This window comes from Triticum aestivum, chromosome 7A, assembly GCF_018294505.1.
Source record: "Triticum aestivum cultivar Chinese Spring chromosome 7A, IWGSC CS RefSeq v2.1, whole genome shotgun sequence".
In the NCBI taxonomy this organism is placed as follows: Eukaryota; Viridiplantae; Streptophyta; class Magnoliopsida; order Poales; family Poaceae; genus Triticum; species Triticum aestivum.
Window position 1 is genome coordinate 101,802,080 of NC_057812.1, and position 25,595 is coordinate 101,827,674.

The 25,595-nt window shown below is 44.6% G+C and overlaps 1 protein-coding gene across 1 annotated transcript; it reads left to right on the top strand.

Annotated features, from left to right (window-relative positions):
• The first annotated feature begins 11,708 nt into the window (after positions 1-11,708).
• On the top strand, positions 11,709-17,864 carry LOC123153308 (two-component response regulator ORR22). The gene is made up of 6 exons (XM_044572494.1): positions 11,709-12,440; positions 12,825-12,977; positions 13,084-13,476; positions 13,590-13,666; positions 15,908-16,945; positions 17,124-17,864. The coding sequence occupies exons 1-6, from the start codon at positions 12,293-12,295 to the stop codon at positions 17,157-17,159; spliced, it is 1,845 nt and encodes a 614-aa protein (XP_044428429.1). The 5' UTR covers positions 11,709-12,292; the 3' UTR covers positions 17,160-17,864.
• The last annotated feature ends 7,731 nt before the right edge of the window (positions 17,865-25,595 follow it).

Below are 25,595 nucleotides of genomic sequence, written 5' to 3' on the forward strand. Positions count from 1 at the left end.
TTTATTATTCAAAGCCGCCGTCACCCTTGCCGAAGCCAAGATGCCGAGGGGCCAAAACCTAATCTATTAGAGACCTAAAACCTAAAGCTAAATGATCCGCACATGCGGGATCCAGAGTACACAGGCCCCTGCACAAGTACCTACTATACCATACTGTATAGAAGTACTATAGTGTAGCACGGAAATTCACCGCTGCCTTTTTCCACCACACAAACACGAACACACGGCGTCACTGCAAGGCGGATCCGCGCAAGAGGCTGGCCCAACCGTCAGCCGCTCTAGCCCGAGTAGACGGCGTACAGAAAAAACGAGTGCATGGATGTAAACGAGTGCATGGATGTAAACGAGTGCATAGATGTTTACCACAGCGATGGAAAGTATACCCAAGCAAGTGGAGATGCCGTTTGCAGCGTGCATTCACTCTAACTGACATGCACACACACGTACGTAGAGTACTCCACTGTGCCTGTAAACCCTCCCAATATTTACGGTACCCATGCGTGTCGCACGATCCATCATTTGGGCCCTGATCAAGAGCACGTTTACTTTCGTGCCAGCGAATTTATTGGCGGCTGGCCAGCGTATGTACGTACTTAGGTACTCCCTCCGTTCCGAATTACTTGTCTTGGATTTGTCTAGATACGGATGTATCTAGACTCATTTTAGTGCTAGATACCTCTGTATCTAGATAAATCCAAGACAAATAATTCAGAACGGAGGGAGTAGATCTGATTGACACGCATGCATTCTGTCGTTCTTTCGCAGTGAGAAAACTACAGCGAAAAGTACTAGGAACAGTAGAGTGGTGATTCTTATAGAGGTACGTACGTCCGATAGCCGATCGATACCACCTTGCTTAAGTTGTCCGGTAGCCGTCCGATATATATACATACGGCTGAGCGCCAAGTGTGTGTACACTGCATGCATCCTGTCCCGTAGTAGTTACGTACGTGCAGGTCACCCACGGTAATCCTTGTTTTCCCAAAAACACACACATGGTAACCGGCCGGCGGGCGCCTGCGCGTGGACCAGACAGACCGTTCGTATACGTAAACACACATGCATGTAAGTATTACCTCTGTTCCAAAATATAAGTCAGATGCAGGAGTTCAGTTTACACTCCCAACGACATGTATATAGCCCGTCAAAAAAAACGACATGTATATAGTTGCATGCAGTATGAATATATTTCATACACATGCAGGATCAGGTTAACGTATATATGTTGGTCGATGTGTATGATTGATTATTTGCCGAGTGTACGTCGCGTGTAGGTACGTCTAATGCCATCATATATCCATCCACCTCGTTCGAGGACGCACGTACACGTACGAGCGAGTTAAACCACGCGCATACAATACAGGCGGGGCAGTACACACGCTGCCGCGGCATGTCAGATCAACATGCTTCGCCGCGTATATGGTACAGTACACGGAAAAATCCGGCATCTGCTGTATCCATACACTGGATCTATCTCTCCATGCAGAAGCCAGCTCTCTCTCTCTCTCTCTCTCTCTCTCTCTACACGCAGAAGCCACAGCTCTCTCCCTCTGCATGCAGAAGCCAGCCTTGTGGCACCATTTTTGCGACGCAGTATGAACAGTATTCAGCGGCCGGACCTGCCTGCTGCGCTGCATATGGTGTGTGCAGGCGGGGAGATTCATATCTCAGGAGCCCGATCCATCGATCCGTTGCTCCATAGCAAAGATCATGCACGTATTTTTAGGCGCCCGAGGCAGGCAGGCAGCTGGCCTCTCTTTCTCTCTCTCTTTCTTTTTAAACTCAGCCGGCCACTCTCTGTGCCTCTGGTAGGCGCGCGACGCTCACTCTAATCTCCGACCAACATTTGTTCGCCTGCATGCCCGCCCGCTTCGATCGCTCCGGTGGCTATTAACTCCACACATTCACGCGAAGATCCGCCGGATCCGCCGGAGTGCGTACTACGCGCCTGTGCGCGATAAATCCTATGGATCCCGGCCGGGCGCATGATTGCGCTGTGCGTGCCCCCCAGCCCCTCCGCCTGTGGACGCGGGCGCCATTGGAGTATCTGCTAGCAGCTAGCCCATGGCCGGACACATCGTAGCCGGCCGGCGTAACTACACCTTGTCAGAGTAGTAGCCGGAGGCCCCGATTTTGATTAACTGCCCACGAGTATGCATGATGGATAGCCTGAAACAAACACGCTTGAACAAACGACACAGTGGAGCTCCATCTGATGTGCACCATGAGTGCTTGGTTGAATTGGAAATGTGCGTTAGTGTTGATTGCTTGGTGTTCACATATGCAAGTGTACCTGTGTTGGTCCATGCATCATCGCTGCCATGCCACCCACATGATCTTTGTTTGTCCTGAGGTGTGGGAAGATAAGCATATGTGCGATAGTATACATGTTTAAAAAACATGTACATAATTATAGAAAAAAAATACACCCCTCGCTTCGTCCGGAATTACTTGTCGTAAAAATGAATGTACCTAGATGTAATTTAGTACTAGATACATCAATTTTTATTCATTTTTGCGACAAGTAATTTGGGACAACTGGGTACATTCATTCTTATTTATTTTTCTTTTTTGTCGATACATCCTTACAATAATTAAAAGCATCTACAGCCGGGCACCTCACACACCCCTCAAACGTCTGGGTGGGCCGTCTGGTCATTGACCGGTCAAAAATACCCGACCCACCTGGGCCCTCAAACCGGCCTCAAATGCTCGGGTTGACTAGCACCCCTCATATCCAGCCCAAATCTAAGGCAGATGTGGGGAGATCCGGGCACAACCAGGCGCGCCCACCACATTGGATGTTGACGGTCGGGTCCCACACAAAAACACTCCGAAGCCCAAGGGTCTGAAGCTCGTCTCCTCAGTTGGACCGATGGCACCGCATGTCATCGCCGCTCCGGCGGGCCGCGTAGTGCCCTATCCCGGCTATTTAAGCCGACCGCCGGGCACCAAAACCCTACCGTCCATATTTCATCCCCTTTCATTCGTTGCCACCGCCACTTTCCACTCGTCGGCCGCTCGCTGACCACCACCAGTAGTAGCGACGCCACCATGCCAGCGGGTAGAGAGCTACCCATATCTAAGTCTAAAGCCAGAGCGTCGGCTTCAACTCCTTGAGCAGATCCGGTCAAGGTGCGATGCCCGGATTGCCGCGTGGCTACCTCCGAACGCGGTGGATCCGGAGGAGGAGGAGGATGATGGGGAGGACGCAAAGCCGCAACATGAGGAGGAGCAGGGGGCAAGGAGGATGTGAGGGACGTGGATCTACGGGTGGAGCAACAGTCAATCCTCGATTCCCTCCAGTCGGAGGCAGAGGCGGAGGCCAACTGCCGCACCTGCAAGAGGCGGAGGCGGAGCCTACTGCAGCCATCGACGAAATGCTCGCGTATATGGATGAGGAGGAGGAGCTCGAGCCCTCCTACGCGCCCATCTACCCGGCGCCCGGAACCGAAGTCATTGGACATATAGGATGACCAAGCGTAGTGACCAGCATGATGTGTGTAGCACGTAGGATTTTATTTGCATGATTATTATGGATCTAGGGGATACATAGCACAAGGTATGAGGTATGACCGGTCAATGCTTGCAGACGCGCCCAGTCGTGCCCGCGGGCGTATGAGGTTTCGGATTTGGTGTCCGCGTCTGTAGATGTTATGAGCTCCCTAGGAATAGAGGCCTTGGAGAGCTCCAACATTATTTCATTGAAGTGGACCCCACATCTAAGTAGGGATGCAAGCGAGAGTCCCGCGCAGTCTCGCAAAAATAGGAAGTTAGGTCAAACTAAACTAAATTTGAGTCAGGCGATTAAAACAAAACCTGATTAGTTTTGACTATCGAGCAGGGTGGATCGGGCGCCACTCTGCATCCCTACCTGTTAATGTCTGTTCAACTTGTGGGTCCTGCATGATAGTATCAAAACCGACATTCTCTCTTTGGTCAAAAATCAGTAACATGGGTGTTGTCTCTACTAAGCTCCCAAGGAATAAAGTCCTAGGAGAGCTTCAATATTTTTCCTCGAAGTGGAGCCGATTTGTAAAAGTCAGGTCGGTCATGGGTCCCGCATGATAGTGTCGGAACCGACATTCTTGCTTTGGTAAAAAATCAGTGTGAAGTGTGTTGCCTCCACTAAGCTCCCTATGAATAAAGGCCTAGGAGAGCTTCAATGTTTTTCACTTGAAGTGGGCCCCACTTGCAAAAGTCTGGTCCGGCCAGGGGTCTTGCATGCTAGTTCGGAACCGACATTCTTGCTTTGGTAAAAAAAATAGTTTGTTGCGTGTTGTCCTGCCACTATTTTGTTGTATAGGCAAGGAGCTTACAACTCCCGATGTGTTTGAGGTGCCGCTTGCTTTTGATACGCGTATGACGACATAGTTGCGATGAGCTCTTTTGCCTCTAAAAATCTTCTAGTTTTTAGCACATTGTGTGGGGGACAGAGCGCCCGGGATGTGGATGGAGAAAAGGAAGCAGCTTGATTTTGATACATGTATGACGACACAATTGCTAGTGAGCTCAGTTGGCTTTAAAAATATTCCAGTTTTTAGCACATTGTGTGGGGGACAGAGTGCGAGGGATGTGGATGGAGAAAGGAGAGCACGGGTGGGTGGACAAGTGGGGAGAAGGGTGCAACCGCCGACGGCTTTGTTGTGGTGCTGTAGCCCGATGGAGAAGAGGAGAGGAGGTTGGCGGGGCTTGCTGCCGGAGCTCGGCACGAAGGGCATGCCTCAGGCATCGGCGGCGCCAGGGGTATTCACATGTATTCATATGAATACCCAAGATTTGGCCTCAAAAAATTAATACATGTCTTATTTAACAGCCCACAGCCCATAGCCCATACAGGATACCGGCTACACTCATCCCGTTCACTCGATCCAACCCCCACTCGGCCGTTCCCCAAGTCCCCAACCTAACCTAGCGACTGCGGCCAGCGGCGGCGGTGGCGGCGAGTAGCGGCCAGCAGCGACGGCCAGTACTGATTGCAAGCAGCGGCAAGCGGAGCCGCTGAACGGGCGACCAGCGACAGGCCGGCAGCGGACCAGGTTCTATTCTCCTCTTCTCCTAGTTCTAATTCCTATGGGCTTATGCGGCAGCGCCTGGTCAAATTGTAGCAGCGCCGGGAGCATCACAGAGCGAGCTAGTGCTGGATTTGTCCTAATTCCCAATTCCTAATTCCCAGTTCCTAGTCAAATCACATGCTCCCAATTCCTAATTCCTAGTTCTATTATCTGTAGGTGGATTGGTAGTGCAGTCAAATTGGACAAATTGCTGCTAGTGCTGGATTTGAATGCAACGAGCTACTGCCTAAGGTGGGTATTCCGGGTTAAAGTTTTGGGGACAAATTGCTGCTTGTGTTGCTGTCAAATATGCACATTACTCTGCTACTGCCTACTGAGTGCGCGAACATATTATTGGTTGAATAATTCGGTACAACTCCTCTGCTATTCATGATGTTGTAGAATGATTTTTCTGTGTCAGGACAAATTGCTTGTGCTGTAAAATGCATTCATATTCATTTGTTTAGAACGATCCGAACACTAGTTTGCTACACGACCAACTTAGTAGATTACTAGATTGCTGATGTATTTTTTTCTGATCTTGTATCACAGAAGAAGAAGAAGGGTGTTAGTATTGTTGCATTGTGGGAAAGAGCTTCCAATGCAAATAAAAGAACTTCGACATCTACACCAAATCCTCCTGATGTTGAAGTTGAGAACAGTAGTATCATTCCTCCTACTATTGAGAGCAATCTACAACTGGCACTTGTGCAAGCACATGAACCTGATGATGGCCACCCAGAACCTAAGAGTGTAGCTGGCTCCCCAACCCCAATTGTAGAAGATGATGAAGCAAATGATGAAGTTCAATTTGAAGTAGATTTGGAAGCACTTGAGTCTGATCCTGGGAAACAGATCTCCATCTCTAGGTACAATGTCAATGACCAGGATAAAGTTAGAAGGAGATACATCGAGTTGGGGGCATGTCAACCAAATAATCATAATTTTGAGTATAGAGATATAAGTGGATTACAACATCGCTTTTCTCCTTCTTGGTTTAAGGATTACAAGTGGCTTGAGTATAGTGTGGACAAAGAAGCCGCTTTCTGCTTCGTTTGCTATTTGTTCAAGGATAAAACAAGATGTCCCACTGGAGATGCTTTTGTGAAGAAGGGATTTAATATATTGTAAGAAGGATATCATCACTTTATTAATCAAAAGGTACTTATGTATTCATGTTGTTATCGTCTGATACATTGAAATATTGCTATTGCCGTTATGCTAGTGTTGTTTTGTTCATATATTGCTAGTGTTGTGTTGTTTGGTTCATATACTACATTTGGAGCCAAAAAAGTTTGGATGAATACCCAGCCTTCATTTCCTGGCGCCGCCACTGGCCTCAGGTTGCCGTTGTTCCTACTGATGGAGCTCGACACAATGCTTCTCGAGATTAGGGATATTGGTCAGGTTTTCTATCAATTTTTTTTCATTTTTCTAACAAAAATTATACCCAATTTTTAAAAAATTGTTCCAAACTTAAACAATATTCATTTTTTTAAAAATGATCACAAATATGAAAAAACATGAATTCTAAAAACTATTCACAGGTTAAAAATCATGAAATTTGGAAATTCTCATTGATTTTAAAATATTCACAAAGCAGATCTAATTTTTTTATGAGTTTGGAAAATGTTCTAATATTCTAAGCTCCCTAGGAATGCTGGCCCTTGGTGCGTTAGGGCTTTGAGGGTCACTGGTGGGCCCACCTATTATCGGATACTTTGCATGTTCGTGTTGTTTGGGATTGGTTTTATGCGCTACAATGAAGGGCAATGTAACCATTACTGGTCGCCACTACGAGTAAAATGTGTAACAATATTACAGCCAAACATTGAACAATTTCACCTTCCTCACAAAACAAATACTGCATAGAACATCAGCTTATACCAATGATAGAAAACACACCGCTACGCTGAACACAATTAAAGTCCAACCCAACATAGATTATTTCTATGAGGGAATCCAACCCAACATAGATAAAATCAGATTGAAACAACTCACTATAATAACCGCGTGTGAGAGGAGAGCTCTTGTCCAGCGTGTAACATGCAAATAAGAATAGGATGTGGCCCATGTGTAGCGCCATGGGCATATTGCATCGGTAATTGTTTTTCCTTGGTAGTTTATTCCGAATTTTTTTATTTTGGCCTTTTTCCTATTAAATACTTTTCATATTTTTGAAAAAAAATTAGAATTGCGAGCAAACGCGTGGGACCGCCACCCATGTAGTGATATGTGCGTATTATGTTGGTGATATTTTCCCACTCGATTTTTAGCAAATTATTTATTTATTTTAGTTTTTATATTAAAACACTTTCAAAAAATTAAAAATACTTAGGATCTTTTTTTCAATTTCCATAATTGTTGACAATTATTTTTAATATTTTTGAATTGAAACAAGTTAATTATTTTTGAAACTCTTCATGTAATAGTAAAATATAAATTCATGAATTCTAAGAAAATTTTCGAAACTTTAAAAGATTTTCATATGTTTTAAAATGGCGCAAGAATTTCAAGATGTCTACTAGTTTTTAGATTGTTTCACAAATATGAAAAAAATATTCAAGATTTTCTTAGAAATTCTCATAATTTTGTAGAAAATATTTATAAATATTTCAATAATGTTCACCGATTTAAATTATCTTCCTGAATTTCAGAAATCATTCACAATTTTTTAAATAAATCATGGATTAAAAAGGATAATATGTACATATGAATAGTAAAATAAAAAATGGAAATGAAAAATAGAATGAAAATTGGGAGAGAAAAAAGGAAATGAAAAAATAATCTTAAAGGAACCTTCACAAAATTGGAAGGGCCTTCCTACATGGCTGGCCCAATAGAGCGCACAGGGGTCCACGTTTGCTCGCCTGCCTCCATGGTATGTGCAGAATATGGATTGCCATAATATCCCCTTGGAGAAAAATAATATCAATTCTACAACTGAAAAATGACGCGACAAACTGCGCATTACCTCTAATTCCACGATCGCCAGAGTAATATAATCCATCCTTTTTTCCTTTAAAATGCCGATGGTGATTCTTTTTATACTGATCGGTAGATCTGAAAAATGCTTGCCTATGACAAAGAAGTTTAATCAATTGACTATATTATAAAACAGTAGGGGTATATAAAAATCGTAGGCTGGTTAACCTCCAAAAAGTTTAATTAATTTAATTACTAGAATTAGAATTCTAGTAGTAATATATATTTTTAGTACCAAAAACAATTAACTATATAACTAAATAAACTATTCCAAATATGTGTGCATCATCAATGGTGCAAATAAGATTTCAGTTTTGCATTTCAATTTGTGTGGGTCGTCAATGACTCTTATGGCAGCTCCTTCGTCTATGTCGAAGACGAATTCCGCCAATAGTATAAGACAAAGGTTACCTTGGCCTATGGGTCGCCGACGAAACCGATAGGATTCCTTGGTGTCACTGAGGCTGCCATTGGCGGCAAGATTGATTTGAGGCGGAGGACGACGCGGGTAGAGGGCAGGTGTTCAACGATGCGGGAATGACAACACGTGGGTCGATTGGAGCAGGTGGATGGCGGCGGCGGCTGAGGACGATTGTTCTAGCGGTGATGACAGATGCAAGGTTCCAAGAAGGACGGAGGCGATTGCGAGGCAATAATCGCATGCTAAAATACCTTTTGGGGATGGGTTAGGTGAGATTAACTCAAAACGCAACTTTTTGGCAGTTAGATTTATTGGCCTTCGACTAGAGATGCTCTTAGAAAATAGTCTCAAAGCAACCCATTGGCTCACTAACCCAACCTTTTCTTCTTTCTAGAAAAGAAAAAAAAGGAGATTTTTGTTTGAAATTGTATCAAGCAATATTCTATGTTTTGAATGATTTGAAGATTGCTCACCACGCCTGCCGTGCGGTCACTATCATATTTGCTACTGGTCCCTCCAACTATTTTATTTATAATGACAATATTTTATTCCATTGTATACTTTTCTAACTTTATTTTGGTACTGGAGTTTTTTATTCTATTTTTCTCCTTTGTATACTTTTCTAACTTTGCGTTTTATCAAAAGACCTGACATTCTTTGAATCTTAGTTTTCTTTTTTGAAAAATATTCCTGATGTTCTTTATTTGAACTAAATATATTTTTATATGTTGCTTGGGTTGCCGTGTGTGCAAAACCACCGCTTAATTTTAAGGCTAAGATTATAGGTTTAAATATGTTAAAAACACTATTCATAAAATAAATAAATAAAAACAGCGGGATTCAACTACAAAACCGATGTCAGATTTTTTTACCATGGAAAAATCAAATGTTTATTTATGGCAATTTGTATTTGCCGGGGTAGCAAGTTTAGTTTGTAGGTATGACAAATCTGGTTCAGTTCATTTTTTTTTTTTGCCTGGAATTTGTCGTGCTTGTAAACATAATTTGTCATCCTCGCGCCAACATAGATTTGTCAGATTTTTAACAGTACCTCCTCTAGAAAAAGTTTTTAAACATTACTGAAACACAAACACCTTGATATCTTTTTTTTTTTCAACTGACACCACGATATCTTTTTTTATTGACATTTACACCACCACGATATCTTTGTACTACTACTGTCACGGTATCGCCAAGTACGACCAAGACATTTACGACTAATCGCAGAGTCTTGATAAGTTTGCAGCAGGCACGTACGTACGAACTGTGGACTTTTAAACAGTATAAGACCGTGGCATATGCAACAGCAAATCAGCATGTGCGACCAGTTTAATTAGGACTATATTACTATTAAGTTCGGCAGGCAGCAGTAGGGATTCCATTATGTATTGGGCTCTGCTCGTACCACGGTAGACTAGAGTAAGTAGGAAGTACCAGCTTCTGCGTCGAGCTTAATTGTCCTTCCGCTTGCTGCGAAGAGATTCCCATCTTAATTAGCCGGAGATTACGTGCGTAGCGTACGAGCGTGCAAGCCCCGTTCGGAAGATCCTTCTTAATTAGCGGGGGTACGTCCGATCGCTCCGCAGCGAGCAGGCGATTTATGAAAAGTTGTGATCTTTGCCTGGCGCTAGCTGATCAGCCTTTTGCTCTTCGAAAATGAATGTGGTGCATGATGATCTCTGAATCCAGTTTCCGATAGGTCTGTTCTTATAAACCGTCCAGAGTCCTTGCAGTGACACGGCCGTCCAAATCCAAATGGAATCTCCAGAGTTAAGGGCATTTTCTTCAATTTGCGGGACACAGAGTCAAGGGGTTAATTTAGTATTGTTTCTGTTCTCATTTCTAATTAGAGGCTAACGTGCGCTTCGCCACGCGGTTCTGCATTAATGGGATGTTTGTTTTTCGTCTAGCGGGTTTTTGTGGATGGTTGTCTTATTTTGCTTTTATCAGCGTTGGTTTGAGTTTTGATGGTATTTTATTTGTTTGTATATAGTGATGGATTGGTGTTAGACGGTTTTTGCTCTGAGGGGAGAGTGGAATTGTTCACTGCGTGGTTGTGATGTTCTTACATGTTTCGGCTTCGGTATCAGTCGGTGATGCTTACTTTCTAATCATCTTAGAAGCTCCCATTCCACGTTGAAACCATGCACTCGTTGCTATAACTTCACATGGGTCGGCTCATGAAGCCCTCGCTCTCTCAACTTACAACCTGCTCCACTCACCCACTTATGAAAAGCCCGATATCCTTTTTTTATCTGAAAAAGTTTGTTAAATCAAAAGATATTTACAGATTTTTTTAAAATCTTAAAATTTTATTTTTTTTTGTAAATTAATACAATTATGGTTTTTTAAATCATACATTTCAAAAAAATATTCATAATTTTGAATAAAGTTAGGAATTTTAAAATATACACAAACTAAAAAATATTCATAATTTATAAAGTTAGGGGATTTTAAAACATACACAAACTTATAAATATTCATGAACTTTGAATATAAACGCAAGATTAGTTTGACGTTTTCAGCCAAAGTGCAGCACCATATTGTGTTGAGCACAAAATAGCACTTGGTGAGCGGAGAGCACATTCAATCTACAATTCCCCATGACCACTCGACAGTAGTATATATTCTTCCAATGCAGCGATTCGGCTCCCAAGCATGGACAGTTATAAAATCAAAAGATATAGCAAAAAATTCAAAAAAAATTGTCATGCATGATGCTCAAGTGTGTGATGCCCGTGTCAAATTTGATGGTGTTTGGACATTTCAGTAGCCCTAAGTAAAAAACAAAATTCAGGCCTGTGAGGAAGTTTTAAAAGAGCTCCTCGGATATGATGTCTGAACACCACAAATTTTGCCCGAACATCACGCATTTGAGTATTTTGGCTGACAAAAAAATCAGTTTTTTTGGATTTTTCAAGTCTTTTTTTGGATTTACTGTTCACATAGTAAATATTCGATATTCTTCTCTCTCTCTCTCTTGCATCATCATTTTGCATTTTTGCTTTTAATTCACGATGAATGATTAAAAAAAAGATCACCATGAGTGAAAAACAACCGTAGCAAGCAAGCTCCCCCAACTGCCATGGCATTGGAAGATTGTGGCCTGTGTGGGTCCGACGGCTCCTCTCGTAGTCTTGCATCATTTGCAAGCCTTATCAGTTGTCACTTGTCACCACTCCCACTCTGACTGACCCCTATAAATCAGCCACCAACAGTCCAAAACTTTGCTTTTCCGTCGCCATCTCGCTCTGCACTGCTCGCCTCTTCCACCTCCCCAAACAACACCCTCCCCACCTCACCAACGTGCGTGCTGCTGCTGCTGCGGTGGTTTGGCTGCTTCCTCCTCCTCCTCCTTGTCATCTTCTCCCTTTGCTTGCCTGTGTTGCTTGGCGTGGCTGAGCTGAGCTGAGCTGGGAGCACGGGTAGGGCTTGCTTCCTCGCTTGGGCACCCGGAGTGTCACTGTCTGTCTCTGCGTTTCTTCTTTCCTCTGTCTCGCTTGGTCCTTTTGGCCTTTTGCTTTCCCAGCCTCTTCCCTTCCTCTATAGTGATGGAGGAGCTGCGGCGGGTTCGTTCCTGAAGGCCTCTCCTCCCATCTTGTCACCGCCGGTGTGCAGGAATCCAAATCCACCTAGAGTTTTTCCCTCTCTTGTTCCCGGAGTATTTTTCGGGTCCCCTAGCTTTCCCTTCTGTTGTGTTCAGGTGGTGTCCCCTTTCTTCTTACTCTTAATTAGCCGCCATTAGCTTCTCAGAGTTTTTGTCTTTAGGGTTAAATAGGAGTTGCTAGTTCACAAGCAGTTGTTAGGTTACTCTGAATTGGGACGATTTCGGATGCTTTTGGACGCCATGATGATGGAGGCCAGGAAGGGGTTAATGGAGAGGGACCAGTTCCCCGCCGGCATGCGGGTCCTCGCCGTCGACGATGACCCCGTGTGCCTCAAGGTTCTGGAGGTCCTCCTACGCCGCTGCCAGTATCATGGTCAGAGCCTGCTTGCACTTCATTGTGTGTATTTTTTTAAGAAACTTCATTCTGTTGCAAGTCATATTACCTGCAGCTAGTTAATTGTATTTTCACTTATCACTCATCTGATGTTACTTTATGCTGTTCCAGTCTTCCAGAGAGTTTGCATTGGTAATTACTATTGCTTAAATGCTTCTGTGGTTGCAAGAGTTCCCACTTGCAGATTGGAGAGTGTAAAAACAATCTGCCATGTTCTGAAATGCATATCACAGACATAAATTTTACAGATGTTTTAACACTCTTGCAACGCAATGCGATATATCTTAGCTATTATGCATCCTCTGCTTTCAAGTTTCAACAATTGTAAATCTGATATAAGAGCACATGCTGTCTCTTTAACAGTGACAACCACCAACCAGGCTGCTACTGCACTGAGGCTGTTAAGGGAGAACAAGGACATGTTTGATCTGGTCATCAGCGACGTCCACATGCCCGACATGGACGGCTTCAAGCTCCTCGAGCTCGTGGGGCTCGAAATGGATCTCCCTGTCATCAGTAAGCCCACAACTTCCTTTATTGATTTTTTGGTACTTTGTTGTTGAGTAATGCATGTGTTAGAATATGGATGGATGCTAATGATATACCATTCAACTCGGCGTAGTGTTATCGGTGAACGGAGAGACAAAAACTGTACTGAAGGGGATAACTCATGGTGCCTGTGACTATCTCCTAAAACCAGTTCGCATCGAAGAGCTCCGGAACGTGTGGCAGCACGTTGTGAGGAGAAAATTCTGCAACCGTGAGCCGAACAATCTTGATTTCTGCAAAGAGATCAGTAGGGACTCGTACCACCGGCTCGGCCAGGCGACCTGTGACAGGTCGTCTGACCAAAGCAACAGGGCCAGCAAGAAGAGGAAGGAGCCGCACTGCGAGGAGGAAGATGAAGGCGAGGACAACGACGATGCCTCGGCGGCGTCGAAAAAGCCGAGGGTGGTGTGGTCAGTGGAGCTGCACCGGAAGTTCGTAGCTGCCGTCAACCAGCTCGGGATCGACAGTAAGAAAGAAAAAACACCTCCCAACGTTGCCTTTTGCTTTATGTTAAATGTTCTTGCAGGCTACAGCAAACCCATTTATGCTTGTGTCCTTCTCTCTCGCTGATTGTTGCAGAGGCTGTACCTAAAAGAATACTCGAGCTTATGAACGTGGAGAAGCTCACCAGGGAAAATGTTGCGAGTCATCTGCAGGTACGCCAGCACGGCATTTACTTCCATCACCACCTTTAGCTCTAGCTATTGGATTGTTATCTCTTCCATTCATGATTCATGAGCCTGTGATGCACAGAGAGAAAACTTTTGCAGAACTTTTGATAAAATTGTCTGCAAAGTGGCCTTGTTTTCCTGTGTTAAAATTAAGAGGGCTAACAAACAACCGTTAATTGCGGAGCAAAGTAGAGCAGAGCTTAATTTGGTATTATGGCTTGGAAACAAAACATAAATGGTATTTTGGTATACATACAACTGTTATATTTAGTATAGATACAACTGTTATTTGTGCTACCCTTTTTAACAAACTAGAGGAATACCCCGCGCGTTGCTGCGGGAATTTGTATAAAATAAATACTGCGCTGAAAAATAATCTAGCTAATGTCTTTACGGTTTTTCCTGTAGCATGGTAATTTTCTTATCAACATTTTAAAAATAAATAAATGTGTATCTCTCTGAGTAAGTCCAAACTGAAGCAAAATAAAACAAAATATGATGCATGCGATATTTTCTTTCATGGAGCATCGGAGTGTGAGTTGCATGCATCAAATTTCTTTTGGGTTATTAAAGCAAACCTTGCACGTTCTGCATGCATGCTTCGGTTACTGCATGCGCTTGGTGGAGGAGCTCTCAACCTGTAGATCCAATGGCTATTGTAGATAGATCTTGTATATCCAATGGCTAAATTAATTTGAGTGATGTGGCGCAAGGAGAAGGCAGAGAATTCTTTATAGTGGGGGCTAGCTATTTAGGTATAGTAGATATGTTAACATGCTCTGGTGTCCATTCAAAATGAGTTCAGCTGGTCTGGAGACAAAACATATGAAAGAAACATTCTGTTCAGCTATACTGAATCTTTCAGGAAACCTGAAAAAGGAGATATCTAATGTGAATAGCAGCTTGCTCATATTATTCCTCCCCACTAGTAGATCGGATCTGACATAAATTAGTATGTACTGCTGTACAAGTTTAATGCAGTATTTCGGTAGTACAGCTGTACAAGTTCAATGTAGCATTTTGGTATGTACTGCTGTACAAGTTTAGGCCCTGTTTGATAGCAGAGTATTTTCTAAGTATTATGAGAATACTACAGTTTTTTAGATTACCATAATTTTTTTTACAACGAGCTGTTTGGTTGCCACTAAAAACTGTTATTTTAATACTGTGGTATTTACCAAACCAAGGTTTGCATAAAAAAAGACCTCTGGACCTCTTTTTTTTAAAACAGAGCAGCTGTAGAAAAAAGAGGGAAAGCATCGCTATCTTTTCCCTCGCTATTCGCATCAATTCCCCTTCGCTTCCATGTCATCGTTGCCACCGCCATGTTGTTGCTGGAGTTTTCTCCCTCAGCGGCAAAATTGTAGTAGGCGTCGCATGGCTGTGGCATGTTTGTGCATGGTGCTGCAATAGATTGCAGCTGCCTGGATGCATGGATTTCTGCGTTCTTATGCATGATACAGCCAGCCAGCTAGAGCAGCGCTGCTCTTACGCCGGTCTGTTGCTGGATGCAATGCCAATGGCTAGCCAGCTAACATCTAGAAAACATGCTTGTATGCAGTGCTAACAGCTAGTCAGCTAATGTTACGTCATTGTACCAAACAGGTCCTCTGTATCACGAATACTTCAAAATACTCTGTTATGTCAAAACTGTAGTATTGTGTACCTACTGACTAAATTACTGTAGTTTTCAATACTTTAGTTTTTATAATACTTTGCTATCAAACAGGGCTAGTTTGGCTACATTGTTTCAGTTTTGTAAACCAGCTAGAAGGAAAAAAAATAGAAGGAAGACACTGACACAGCCCAGTGGCTTATCTAGCCCAATGGGCCAGGGTAGGCCAGCTGTAAAATTGTTCATTGTCCACCCTCTAGATCCGCCCCTGCCGCCGTGTCCAGCTTACTAAACTATGTTTACCTCAAAAAAAAACTAAACTATGTAAACCGTGCTGTACACCTTTTTTTAATATATTTTAAAAATAAAAATGCAAAAGCTATGAAAAGTTATTAACAAGCCTACATTAAAAGTTAAAAAAATTCGTCAGATGTTAATATATACTGTAGTGCTTTTATGTAGCAGTTCCGCAAGAATTTCGATGCCAAACCAGAGAGTGGTTATCTCTGATTATAGGTCTTATTTTCTAGAACTCTTATGATTATACTATATCTCATGCATGAAACATATGCGATTGTGATCTGCGATTCACTTTATATGTGCCAATGCAGAAGTACAGGCTATACCTCAGACGGCTAAGTGCTGTGGCATCACAACAAGCCAGCGTTGCTGCTGCTTTTGGAGGCAGAGACCCCTTCTTGCACATGGGAGCATTTGAAGGACTTCATAGTTATCATCAACCCTTTGGCCCTTCTGCTGCTCCTCCATCTTTCAATCCGCATGGACTGCTGAGTGGTGCTGGTGCAACAACATTTGGGCTTCAGGACCTTGCTTCTCCCAAGGGAATTCACTGTGCTGGCAACAATGGCGAAGTAAGCTTACAAGGCAATAAACACGCAGACTTGACGCAAGGCTTGACCGCATCATCATTTGGGCAGCCCCGGCTCCAGCAGGAGTGGATCCATCAAGAAACCAATGATCTGTGCTCTGTCTTTTCTGGAGGTGCTCTGGCCAACACTATGCGTGGCACATTCCAGAGAATTACAAGCAGTTCACTGCCACCAGAAGATCTTTTGGAGTGCACTCCACATATCAAAGTTGGAGCCCATCCATCAGTAGGAATACAAAATGCAAGTTCAGGATTGCTTGAAAGGTCTCAGCAGGGTGCTCTTCCAGTTGGTGATGGATTTTCTGTCGACAAGTTACCGTTGCACATCTCGTTCGATGGTGCTATCGCGACAAAGCTGGATGCTAGCTTTGTCACTGAAGAACAAGGGATGGACCAAAAGGGGATATTTTCAGAAAGAATGACTGTTGGTGTTTGCCCTTCTGAGAGCCTCATAGCAGCTAGCAGCGGCAGATGTGGAGCTAGTTCTTCTGGTAGTACAAGGCTGCTCCCTCCTCATGATACCGACAGACATTCGAAATACCTCCAGTTTGGAGTTGCAAGCAACTCTAGACATAGAATGGATGGTGGAATGAGACAAGACCAAAGACTGAACAATGGTGATTTTAGCTACGATGGTGGTGCCATTGTGCCTGAACAGACTGATGTGTATGATTTGGGAATTTCAAAGCTGCAGGGTCAGGGTGCGTTAAATTCTAGCAGCTGCAACTTTGATGGCCTTCTCAATTCCATAGTAAAAGTGGTAAGAACCTATAATATGCTTGAACTTTTATCGCTTTTTCCGCTCAAAATTTCACTATTTCTGTTAGTCCATCTTTCCTTTCAAATCATTTGTACGGAACTAAGCCCAGTAACCTAGTAGTACAATCCTAGAATCTCAATGGTGATTTTTCTGAACCCATTTTCTGATTTCAACACAGGAGAACCGACATGTCATGACGATACTCCCCCTCTAGCAACCTCCACAGACCTGGGCAAGCCATATCCGACCTGCCAAGAGAGCCTAGCCTACGGGGGATGCCTCAGGAGGATAGATGATCGCCTTCGGAGCCAACGACCAGACCATATATCTGAACGGAGCCGTCGTGCCTAGTGTGAAAGCCCGCGGAAGGAAGAAGGGTGGACACGATCCGGGCCGGCCGGTCCCAGTCCGAGCCATCGTTTGGATCGGCCGGCTGCGGTCCGAACCAGACCGGACCGAGATCATGAAGGTCCTGATTTCAGAGACTGGACCGGCGGCGGCCAAGCCCGGGCCGGACCGAGCGGACCGGCCAACGACCATCGGCGAGGTGTGCGACGTGCGCGGGTGCTGTAGCAAGGTGGGCGACATGTGAGAGAGCCGGCGGCAAGGTGGGACTCGGCGATGTGTGCGCGTTTGTTATCCATGATGAGCCTGCACATATGTTCATTAGCAGTTTTTCGTATTGCATGCAAGTAATGTAGAGCGTGTATGAGGCCACGATTTTCTGTTTGCGGGCCTTGCCGGGATTAGAGGATCAAACCTGGCGTGGAGTTCTTCCTCAAATGGCGCCATGATTTTCGGATCAAACCGTGTTTTCCTCCTATATTTGGTTTCCTGCTCGACTGAATAAAAGAAAACTGCAACGTGGGGTGATGGCCCATGATTATAGGAAGTAGGCGCTATTATATCTACTCCTTGTCTTTCAAAAAATACTTTGCCTGATTAGTCGGACTAATGTCGGAGTCCCACGCGGAATTGTCTGGAAACCCAGCGGTCCGAAGCTCGTCTCCTTCGTCGGACTGATGTCGCCGCGTGGCACTACTCCGGCGGGCTGCATAGTGCCTAGCCCGACTATTTAAGACGAACGCCAGCACCGAAACCCTACCCCTCCACACTTTTCTCTGCCCGTACGTCGCAGCCGCCGCTTTCCACTCCCTGTCCGCCATCACTAGTAGGCATGCCCCCACACCGTTGGATAAGGGACTACCCATTTCTAACGCCAGAGCGCCGGCTGTAGCTCCTTGAGCAGATCCGGGCAAGGCGCGAAGCCTGGATCACTGAGAGACTACCTTCGGATGCAGTGGATCCAAAGGAGTTAGAGTAGGAGGAGGATGCTGAGAGGAGGATCTGGGAGACGCCAAGGGCACGGATTTGCAGGTGGAGCAGCAAGCCATCATCGATTCGTTCCGCTCGGAGTCAGATGCGGAGGCCAGACGCTGTCGCCCATAGGAGATGAAGGTGCAGCACGCCGCGGAGGAGGAGTAGATGCTCGCCTACATGGATGAGGTCGAGCAGGAGAAGATGAGCTGGAGCCCTCCTACATGCCCGACACCGACGTCGTGGACATCCCTGACGACGAAGATTAGCTAGGGTAGTATATAGTATGTAGTTTTTTTTTTTGACATGCATTGTATGGATCTAGAGGTTAAAATATAAAAGACTCAGATGCAGAGTAGCTAATTTAAGGTATGATCAGTCACTGTCCATGAACGCGTCCAATCATATCGGCGGGTGTTTGAGGAATCGGATTTGTAAAGTCCGAATGTGAATGCTCTGAGTCCGCGCTCGACGATCCCGCATTTGGCAAACGGCATCCTGCCTAGATTGTCCTGTCGTGTCGCCCCGACGACCCTCGAAACCAGCGCCGCGTAGCTGGCGCCTGGCTGCCGCTGCGGCCTGCATGCCGCAGTCACAGTGCAATAACGTGCGTACGAGCTGGCTGGTCCCATACATATCACCTTGTTGGCAGGTCAGGAGGATCCGAGCAAATTGCTCCCAAGTTATTACGAGAAGTCAGGTAGTGGGTGCATACATACCCCGGCTCCCAAGGTAAAAACATCCGTCTGTACTGTATCAATGATCAGACGAATGCAGTGTATCCCGTCTACTGCGGCACGTATGGAGCATCTGCGGGTAGGAGCGGGAAGGGCGGGGTGAAAAACCACGCTGAAAGCGCCTGTATACGCGCGCGCTGCCTACTACCAGGTGTAAATGGTGGCAAGATCTCCGGTGGAGATCGCATGGTCCTCTGGATCCGATGCATATGGCGCCCGTCATCCTGCCGCGGCCATGAATGCCGGCGCAGGTAGGGCAGCCAAGGTCGTCCGAGGGGCCGATGCCGGCCGCCATTACGTACCATTCTTCGCGTCATCCATGATGTCATGTCACATCTCAATGTAGTAGGTAGAGTACGTGCACGACCGCTGCTTCATGTCGCTCCCCCAATGTCTCGTAGGAGGACACAAGTACGTGCCATAACGATGCATGCACGCCGTACGTACTGATGACATCGTTACCGTGTGCTACTTCTTTCTTACTGTACTGAAACCCTGGCCAGTGTCCAACACTTTTGAAATCCATGCATGACCAACGCTCGCTTCGTTGTATACTTGGATTCATACATCAAGAGCTTTTCTCATCATTGTGTTTTTCTGCAGGATTATCACCGTTGTTTTACAAGTACCAAAAAAGAGTACCCAATTAACAAGCAGTGCATGGACATAGTCACATAGAGAGCGAATGCTCACCCTGCCAACGATGGGAGGAAGACCAAACGGCAGGATGCCGACTTGATGATGACAATGATGAAGACTGGGGGCGGGTGGGTAATATTGCAACGTTCGGCTGTTGAAGTGTTAGAGAAAAGTATTCTACACTGTGATCACACAACTTGTTCTCATATGTGTTGTTTGGTCACACAAGTTCAAAATTGAAATGACCTAGTCACATGACTGCAAAGCGAGCACACGAGGTCACGTATTATGCTATTGCTTTGCCAAGTTATGTGGCCAAACGCACCATAATATTTAGCTTGTGTGATCAAAGTACTCGCAACACAAGTTGCGTGCGGCTGTTAGTGCAATAAACTCTTAATAAGAGAAAGAAAGGAGAAGGGGAAGGAGGTGGCTTCAGTGAGTCGATCTGGAAGACGTGGAAAGAATGGATAGGTGGAGTGGCGGCGACACCGCTCAAGAGGAGGAAGACCAAGCTGCTTTGAAGAAATGTGTACGACCTGCGGCGGCAGTGGCGGATCCACAGTTGGTCATGGGTGTACATGTGAGTAAGAATTTCTAAAATATTATGTACCATTAATGAAGATGTGGGGTAATAAACCCTACACAAAAAAACCGTTGCACCACAAAACATCTCGAAAAACATAGTCAATACTTGAGCAACATGCCAATTTTCTGCAGCGATTAGTTGTGTTTCATAATATGCGTTAACAAAATCCCACGAAAGTATCTTTGTCCAGGAGAAGTGACTTAATCATCATAGACAAAGTTGAGTCACTTATTTTAAAATGGAGGGAATACTTACTAGATGACCCGTTGCGCCTTTGACGCAAGCACCAATTGAAGTGAAGAAGCCAAGAAACTTATGAACAACATATTTTATGAATGATCCACAAAGGGAAAAATAATAAATGCAACTGATAATTTAGGTGAACTATTTGAAGAATATTTTTGTGAATTGTCTGCAAGTCATTTTTTATTTCATATTATGTCTATATTTGCCAGCAATTCTTGGTTGTCTCTCTATACTCGGCCCGCATTGACCGTGGAATCCCCCTTTGACTTCTCAATAGAGCGTCCGAGTCCCAACAATCCCCTCACCCCCACGCGGCACGACTATGTCCGGGGCATCCGAGAATGACATGTTGAAATCTGATCATAAATAACAATGACCATGACATCAGGTGAGAACCAAATATTGCCATGCCGACCAAGGTAACACCAAACCAGACAAACTCAGCAAAAGGACCCTCACCCAAACAGACCGCGAACCAACCTCCCCAATGACTTCCTAGCCTTCCACCGACAACACCAAAAGTGGTCGGAACCCAGTATTGTAAGCAAGGACCCCCACCATCATGACGACAGATCAGGAGATGTGCCCGACATAATCCAAGCCGGCACGTGCCAACAGTCGAATAAGGCTCCAAGGTACTTCACATGGCTCCTAGTTTGATACAAGTGATGAATACGAAAATAATGAATAAAACTCGAGCTATTCAACACTTGCTAAAATTGCTACTGAGCAACAACTTGTTATGGAAATGATTAAAAAATTAATTGATAAGACTAAAGATCTATTTGTCGAGGAAATGGAACTAAATCAAACTTTTACTAATGAATTTCGAATTCTTCATTCAATGTTTGACAAACCCTCCAGTCATCATGATGCCGTGTCAGCTGATCCTGAATGGCCCACTTATGATTTCTGTTAGGACCGAGAGTATATCGACCAGAGGGGGGGGGGGCTGAATGGGAGATTAAAATTTTCTTTCGAAAGCTTTGAACCTAATCCCACTCATAGCAGCGGGACAGAGTAACGAAGGAAATGGACTAAATCAATCTTCTTGGTCATAGGCATATATATATATATATATATATATATATATATATATATATATATATATATATATATATATATATATATATATATATATATGCATTGATGAAAGCATTGACAACAGTACGGGCTTGATAAATCATAGGTTTAACTAAGATGCGAGTAATGCAACATGCAAACAAATGTAGTAGAATGAGACACAACATGGTATGTACTGATACAAAAACTATGGACAGATATCTCAAGTGAATATGAGAGATAGGGTGGTACCGAGTGAAAACAGGTGAAGACAATGAAACAGGGTGATCACAAAGTCACAAGATGATATCAGACAGAAAGAAATGATCGAGTAATCTATCGGCACAGGGCATGAACAATAACTATTGAAGGAAATGTAGTAGAGTAAATTGAACTAGTGGTGCTCAATGGCGACGAGATTTGGTAGACCAGTTCACCCTTCTGCCAAAGGGTTACGTCTGGTCGGAGGGGCTGTGACTTAACACGGAAGATAGTCTCTTTTCACCTTATTATCCTTCAACGCAGAGCTGATCAGACTCATGTTGATTTCACTCGTGTTAGATCCTTATCGGTGATCTCCAAGCCTTCAGTCGACCTTCGCGAACCACAGTCACTCTTGGTTGCTGAAGATCAGGCTTGGTAAAGACAACAACTCTTCAACACTCAAAGCCGAAACCTACCCGTCTAAAGAGTGCGCAACTCTCAAGAGTAACAGGTACAAGAATTCTCACTCAGAACTACTGTGATGCTAAATCACTGTCTATGCTTGGGCTCTTGGTTTTTCTCTCGGTGGATCTTAAACTCAGATCACTCGGAGAGGGGTTGCTTAAATCAATCTTCTCAGAAATCTCAAGCGAAGCAGCCAACGGACAAAGTTGGAGCGGGGTGGCTATTTATAGCCGCAGCCTTCCCTGATGGGAAAAGACCAAATTAGACATCGGGTTCAGCCAATGGCCAAACGACACGATTCCAATGGTCGGATCTGAGCACAATGGTAACATTTTTTGCGGAGCAAGAAATGCTAACTCCTCGGTCTGAGGCAAATCTCTCGCAGCGAAGAAGATCACAGTCTCTTGCAGGCAAGTATTTGCTCGGGGCACAAAGATATTTCCCTCTCATCTTGCATAGGTTATAGCTAAGCATCACAATAGATCTAAGCATCGAGAACCTATACTCCTCTTAATAGTACAGAGGTCCTATGACTTGAAAGAATGAAAGAAGAGCAACCAAATGAATACTACGTCTTCACTTTGTCTTCGACTTCCATTGCTGCAGTGAATTTCTTCGGATGACAGTACCAAATCAACAACTTTGCTTCAGTAGTAAAGCTTCGAGGGGTCGATTTCTTCACATCAATCTTCTCGACTCTATTCCTTCAACAAATATAGCTCGTTCTTCTCTGCAACGCAGATATACTTCGGTGAAGTTCCTCGAACTCAGCACTGAAGACATCATTCTCTTTGGTCGTTTATGAACTCTTTCTCTCTGTATGCACTAGCAAACAAATTAGTCCATACATGTTTTTGTCAACAATCTCCAAAACACAAGGTAGGCAGATATTGTGTGACGCCCCCGATTCAATCGTACACTAATCATACACGCAAATGTGTACGATCAAGATCAGGGACTCACGGGAAGATATCACAACACAACTCTACAAATAAAATAAGTCATACAAGCATCATATTACAAGCCAGGGGCCTCGAGGGCTCGAATACAAGAGCTCGATCATAGACGAGTCAGCGGAAGCAACAATATCTGAGTACAGACATAAGTTAAACAAGTTTGCCTTAAGAAGGCTAACATAAACTGGGATACAAATCGAAAGAGGCGCATGCCTCCTGCCTGGGATCCTCCTAAACTACTCCTGGTCGTCATCTGCGGCCTGCACGTAGTAGTAGGCACCTCCTGTGTAGTAGGAGTCGTCGTCGACGGTGGCATCTGGCTCCTAGACTCCATCGTCTGGTCGCAACAATCGGGTATAGGAAAGGGGGAAAAGGGGGAGCAAAGCAACCGTGAGTACTCATCCAAAGTACTCGCAAGCAAGGAGGTACACTACATATGTATGCATTGTTATCAAATGAAAAAGGGGTTTTATATGTGGACTAAACTGCAGAATGCCAGAATAAGAGGGGGATAGCTAGTCCTATCGAAGACTACGCTTCTGGTAACCTCCATCTTGCAGCAGAAGAAGAGAGTAAAAGGTAAGTTCACCAAGTAACATCGCATAGCATAATCCTAACCGATGATCCTCCCCTCGTCGCCCTGTGAGAGAGCGATCACCAGTTGTATCTGGCACTTGGCAGGGTGTGTTTTATTAAGTATCCGGTTCTAGTTGTCATAAGGTCAAGGTACAACTCCAAGTCGTCATGTTACCAAAGATCACGGCTATTCAAATAGATTAACTTCCCTGTAGGTGTGCACCACATTTCCCAACACGCTCGATCCCCTTTGTCCGGACACACTTTTCTGGGTCATGCTCGGCCTCGGAAGATCAACACGCCGCAGCCCTACCTAGGCACAACAGAGAGGTCAGCACGCCGGTCTAAATCCTATGGCGCAGGGGTCTGGGCCCATCGCCCACTGCACACCTGCATGTTGCGAACGCGGCCGGCGAGCAGACCTAGCCTCCCTTATACAAGAGCAGGCATTCCAGTCCAACCCGGCGCGCGTGATGTCTACTACACAACCTTCTTCTTGTAGACGTTGTTGGGCCTCCAAGTGCAGAGGTTTGTAGGACAGTAGCAAATTTCCCTCAAGTGGATGACCTAAGGTTTATCAATCCGTAGGAGGCATAGGATGAAGATGGTCTCTCTCAAGCAACCCTGCAACCAAATAACAAAGAGTCTCTTGTGTCCCCAACACACCCAATACAATGGTAAATTGTATAGGTGCACTAGTTCAGCGAAGAGATGGTGATACAAGTGCAATATGCATGGTAGATAAAGGTATTTGTAATCTGAAAATATAAAAACAGCAAGGTAACTAATGATAAAAGTGAGTGTAAACGGTATTGCAATGCGTTGAAACAAGGCCTAGGGTTCATACTTTTGCCAGTGTAAGTTCCCTCAACAATAATATCATAATTGGATCACATAACTATCCCTCAACATGCAACAAAGAGTCACTCCAAAGTCACTAATAGCGGAGAACGAACGAAGAGATTATGGTAGGGTACGAAACCACCTCAAAGTTATTCTTTCCAACCAATCCATTGGGCTATTCCTATAAGTGTCACAAACAGCCCTAGAGTTCATACTAGAATAACACCTTAAGACACAAATCAACCAAAACCCTAATGTCACCTAGATACTCCAATGTCACCTCAAGTATCCGTGGGTATGATTATACGATATGCATCACACAATCTCAGATTCATCTATTCAACCAACACAAAGGACCTCAAAGAGTGCCCCAAAGTTTCTACCGGAGAATCACGATGAAAACGTGTGCCAACCCCTATGCATAGGTTGATGGGCGGAACCCACAAGTTGATCACCAAAACATACATCAAGTGAATCACGTGATATCCCATTGTCACCACAGATATCCACAGCAAGACATACATCAAGTGTTCTCAAATCTTTAAAGACTCAATCCGATAAGATTACTTCAAAGGGGAAACTCAATTCATTACAAGAGAGTAGAGGGGGAAGAAACATCATAGGGTCCAAATATAATAGCAAAGCTCATGATACATCAAGATCGTATCATCTCAAGAACACGAGAGAGAGAGAGAGAGAGAGAGAGAGATCAAACACATAGCTACTGGTACATACCCTCAGCCCCGAGGGAGAACTACTCCCTCCTCGTCATGGAGAGCACCGGGATGATGAAGATGGCCACCGGAGAAGGATTGCCCCTTCCAGCAGGGTGCCAGAACGGGTCTAGATTGGTTTTCGGTGGCTACGGAGGCTTCTGGCGGCAGAACTCCCGATCTATTGTGCTCCCCGATGTTTTTAGGGTATATGGAGATATATAGGCGGAAGAAGTACGTCAGGGGGGGCACGAGGGGCCCACGAGGGTGGAGGGCGCGCCCAGGGGGGTGGGCGCGCCCCCT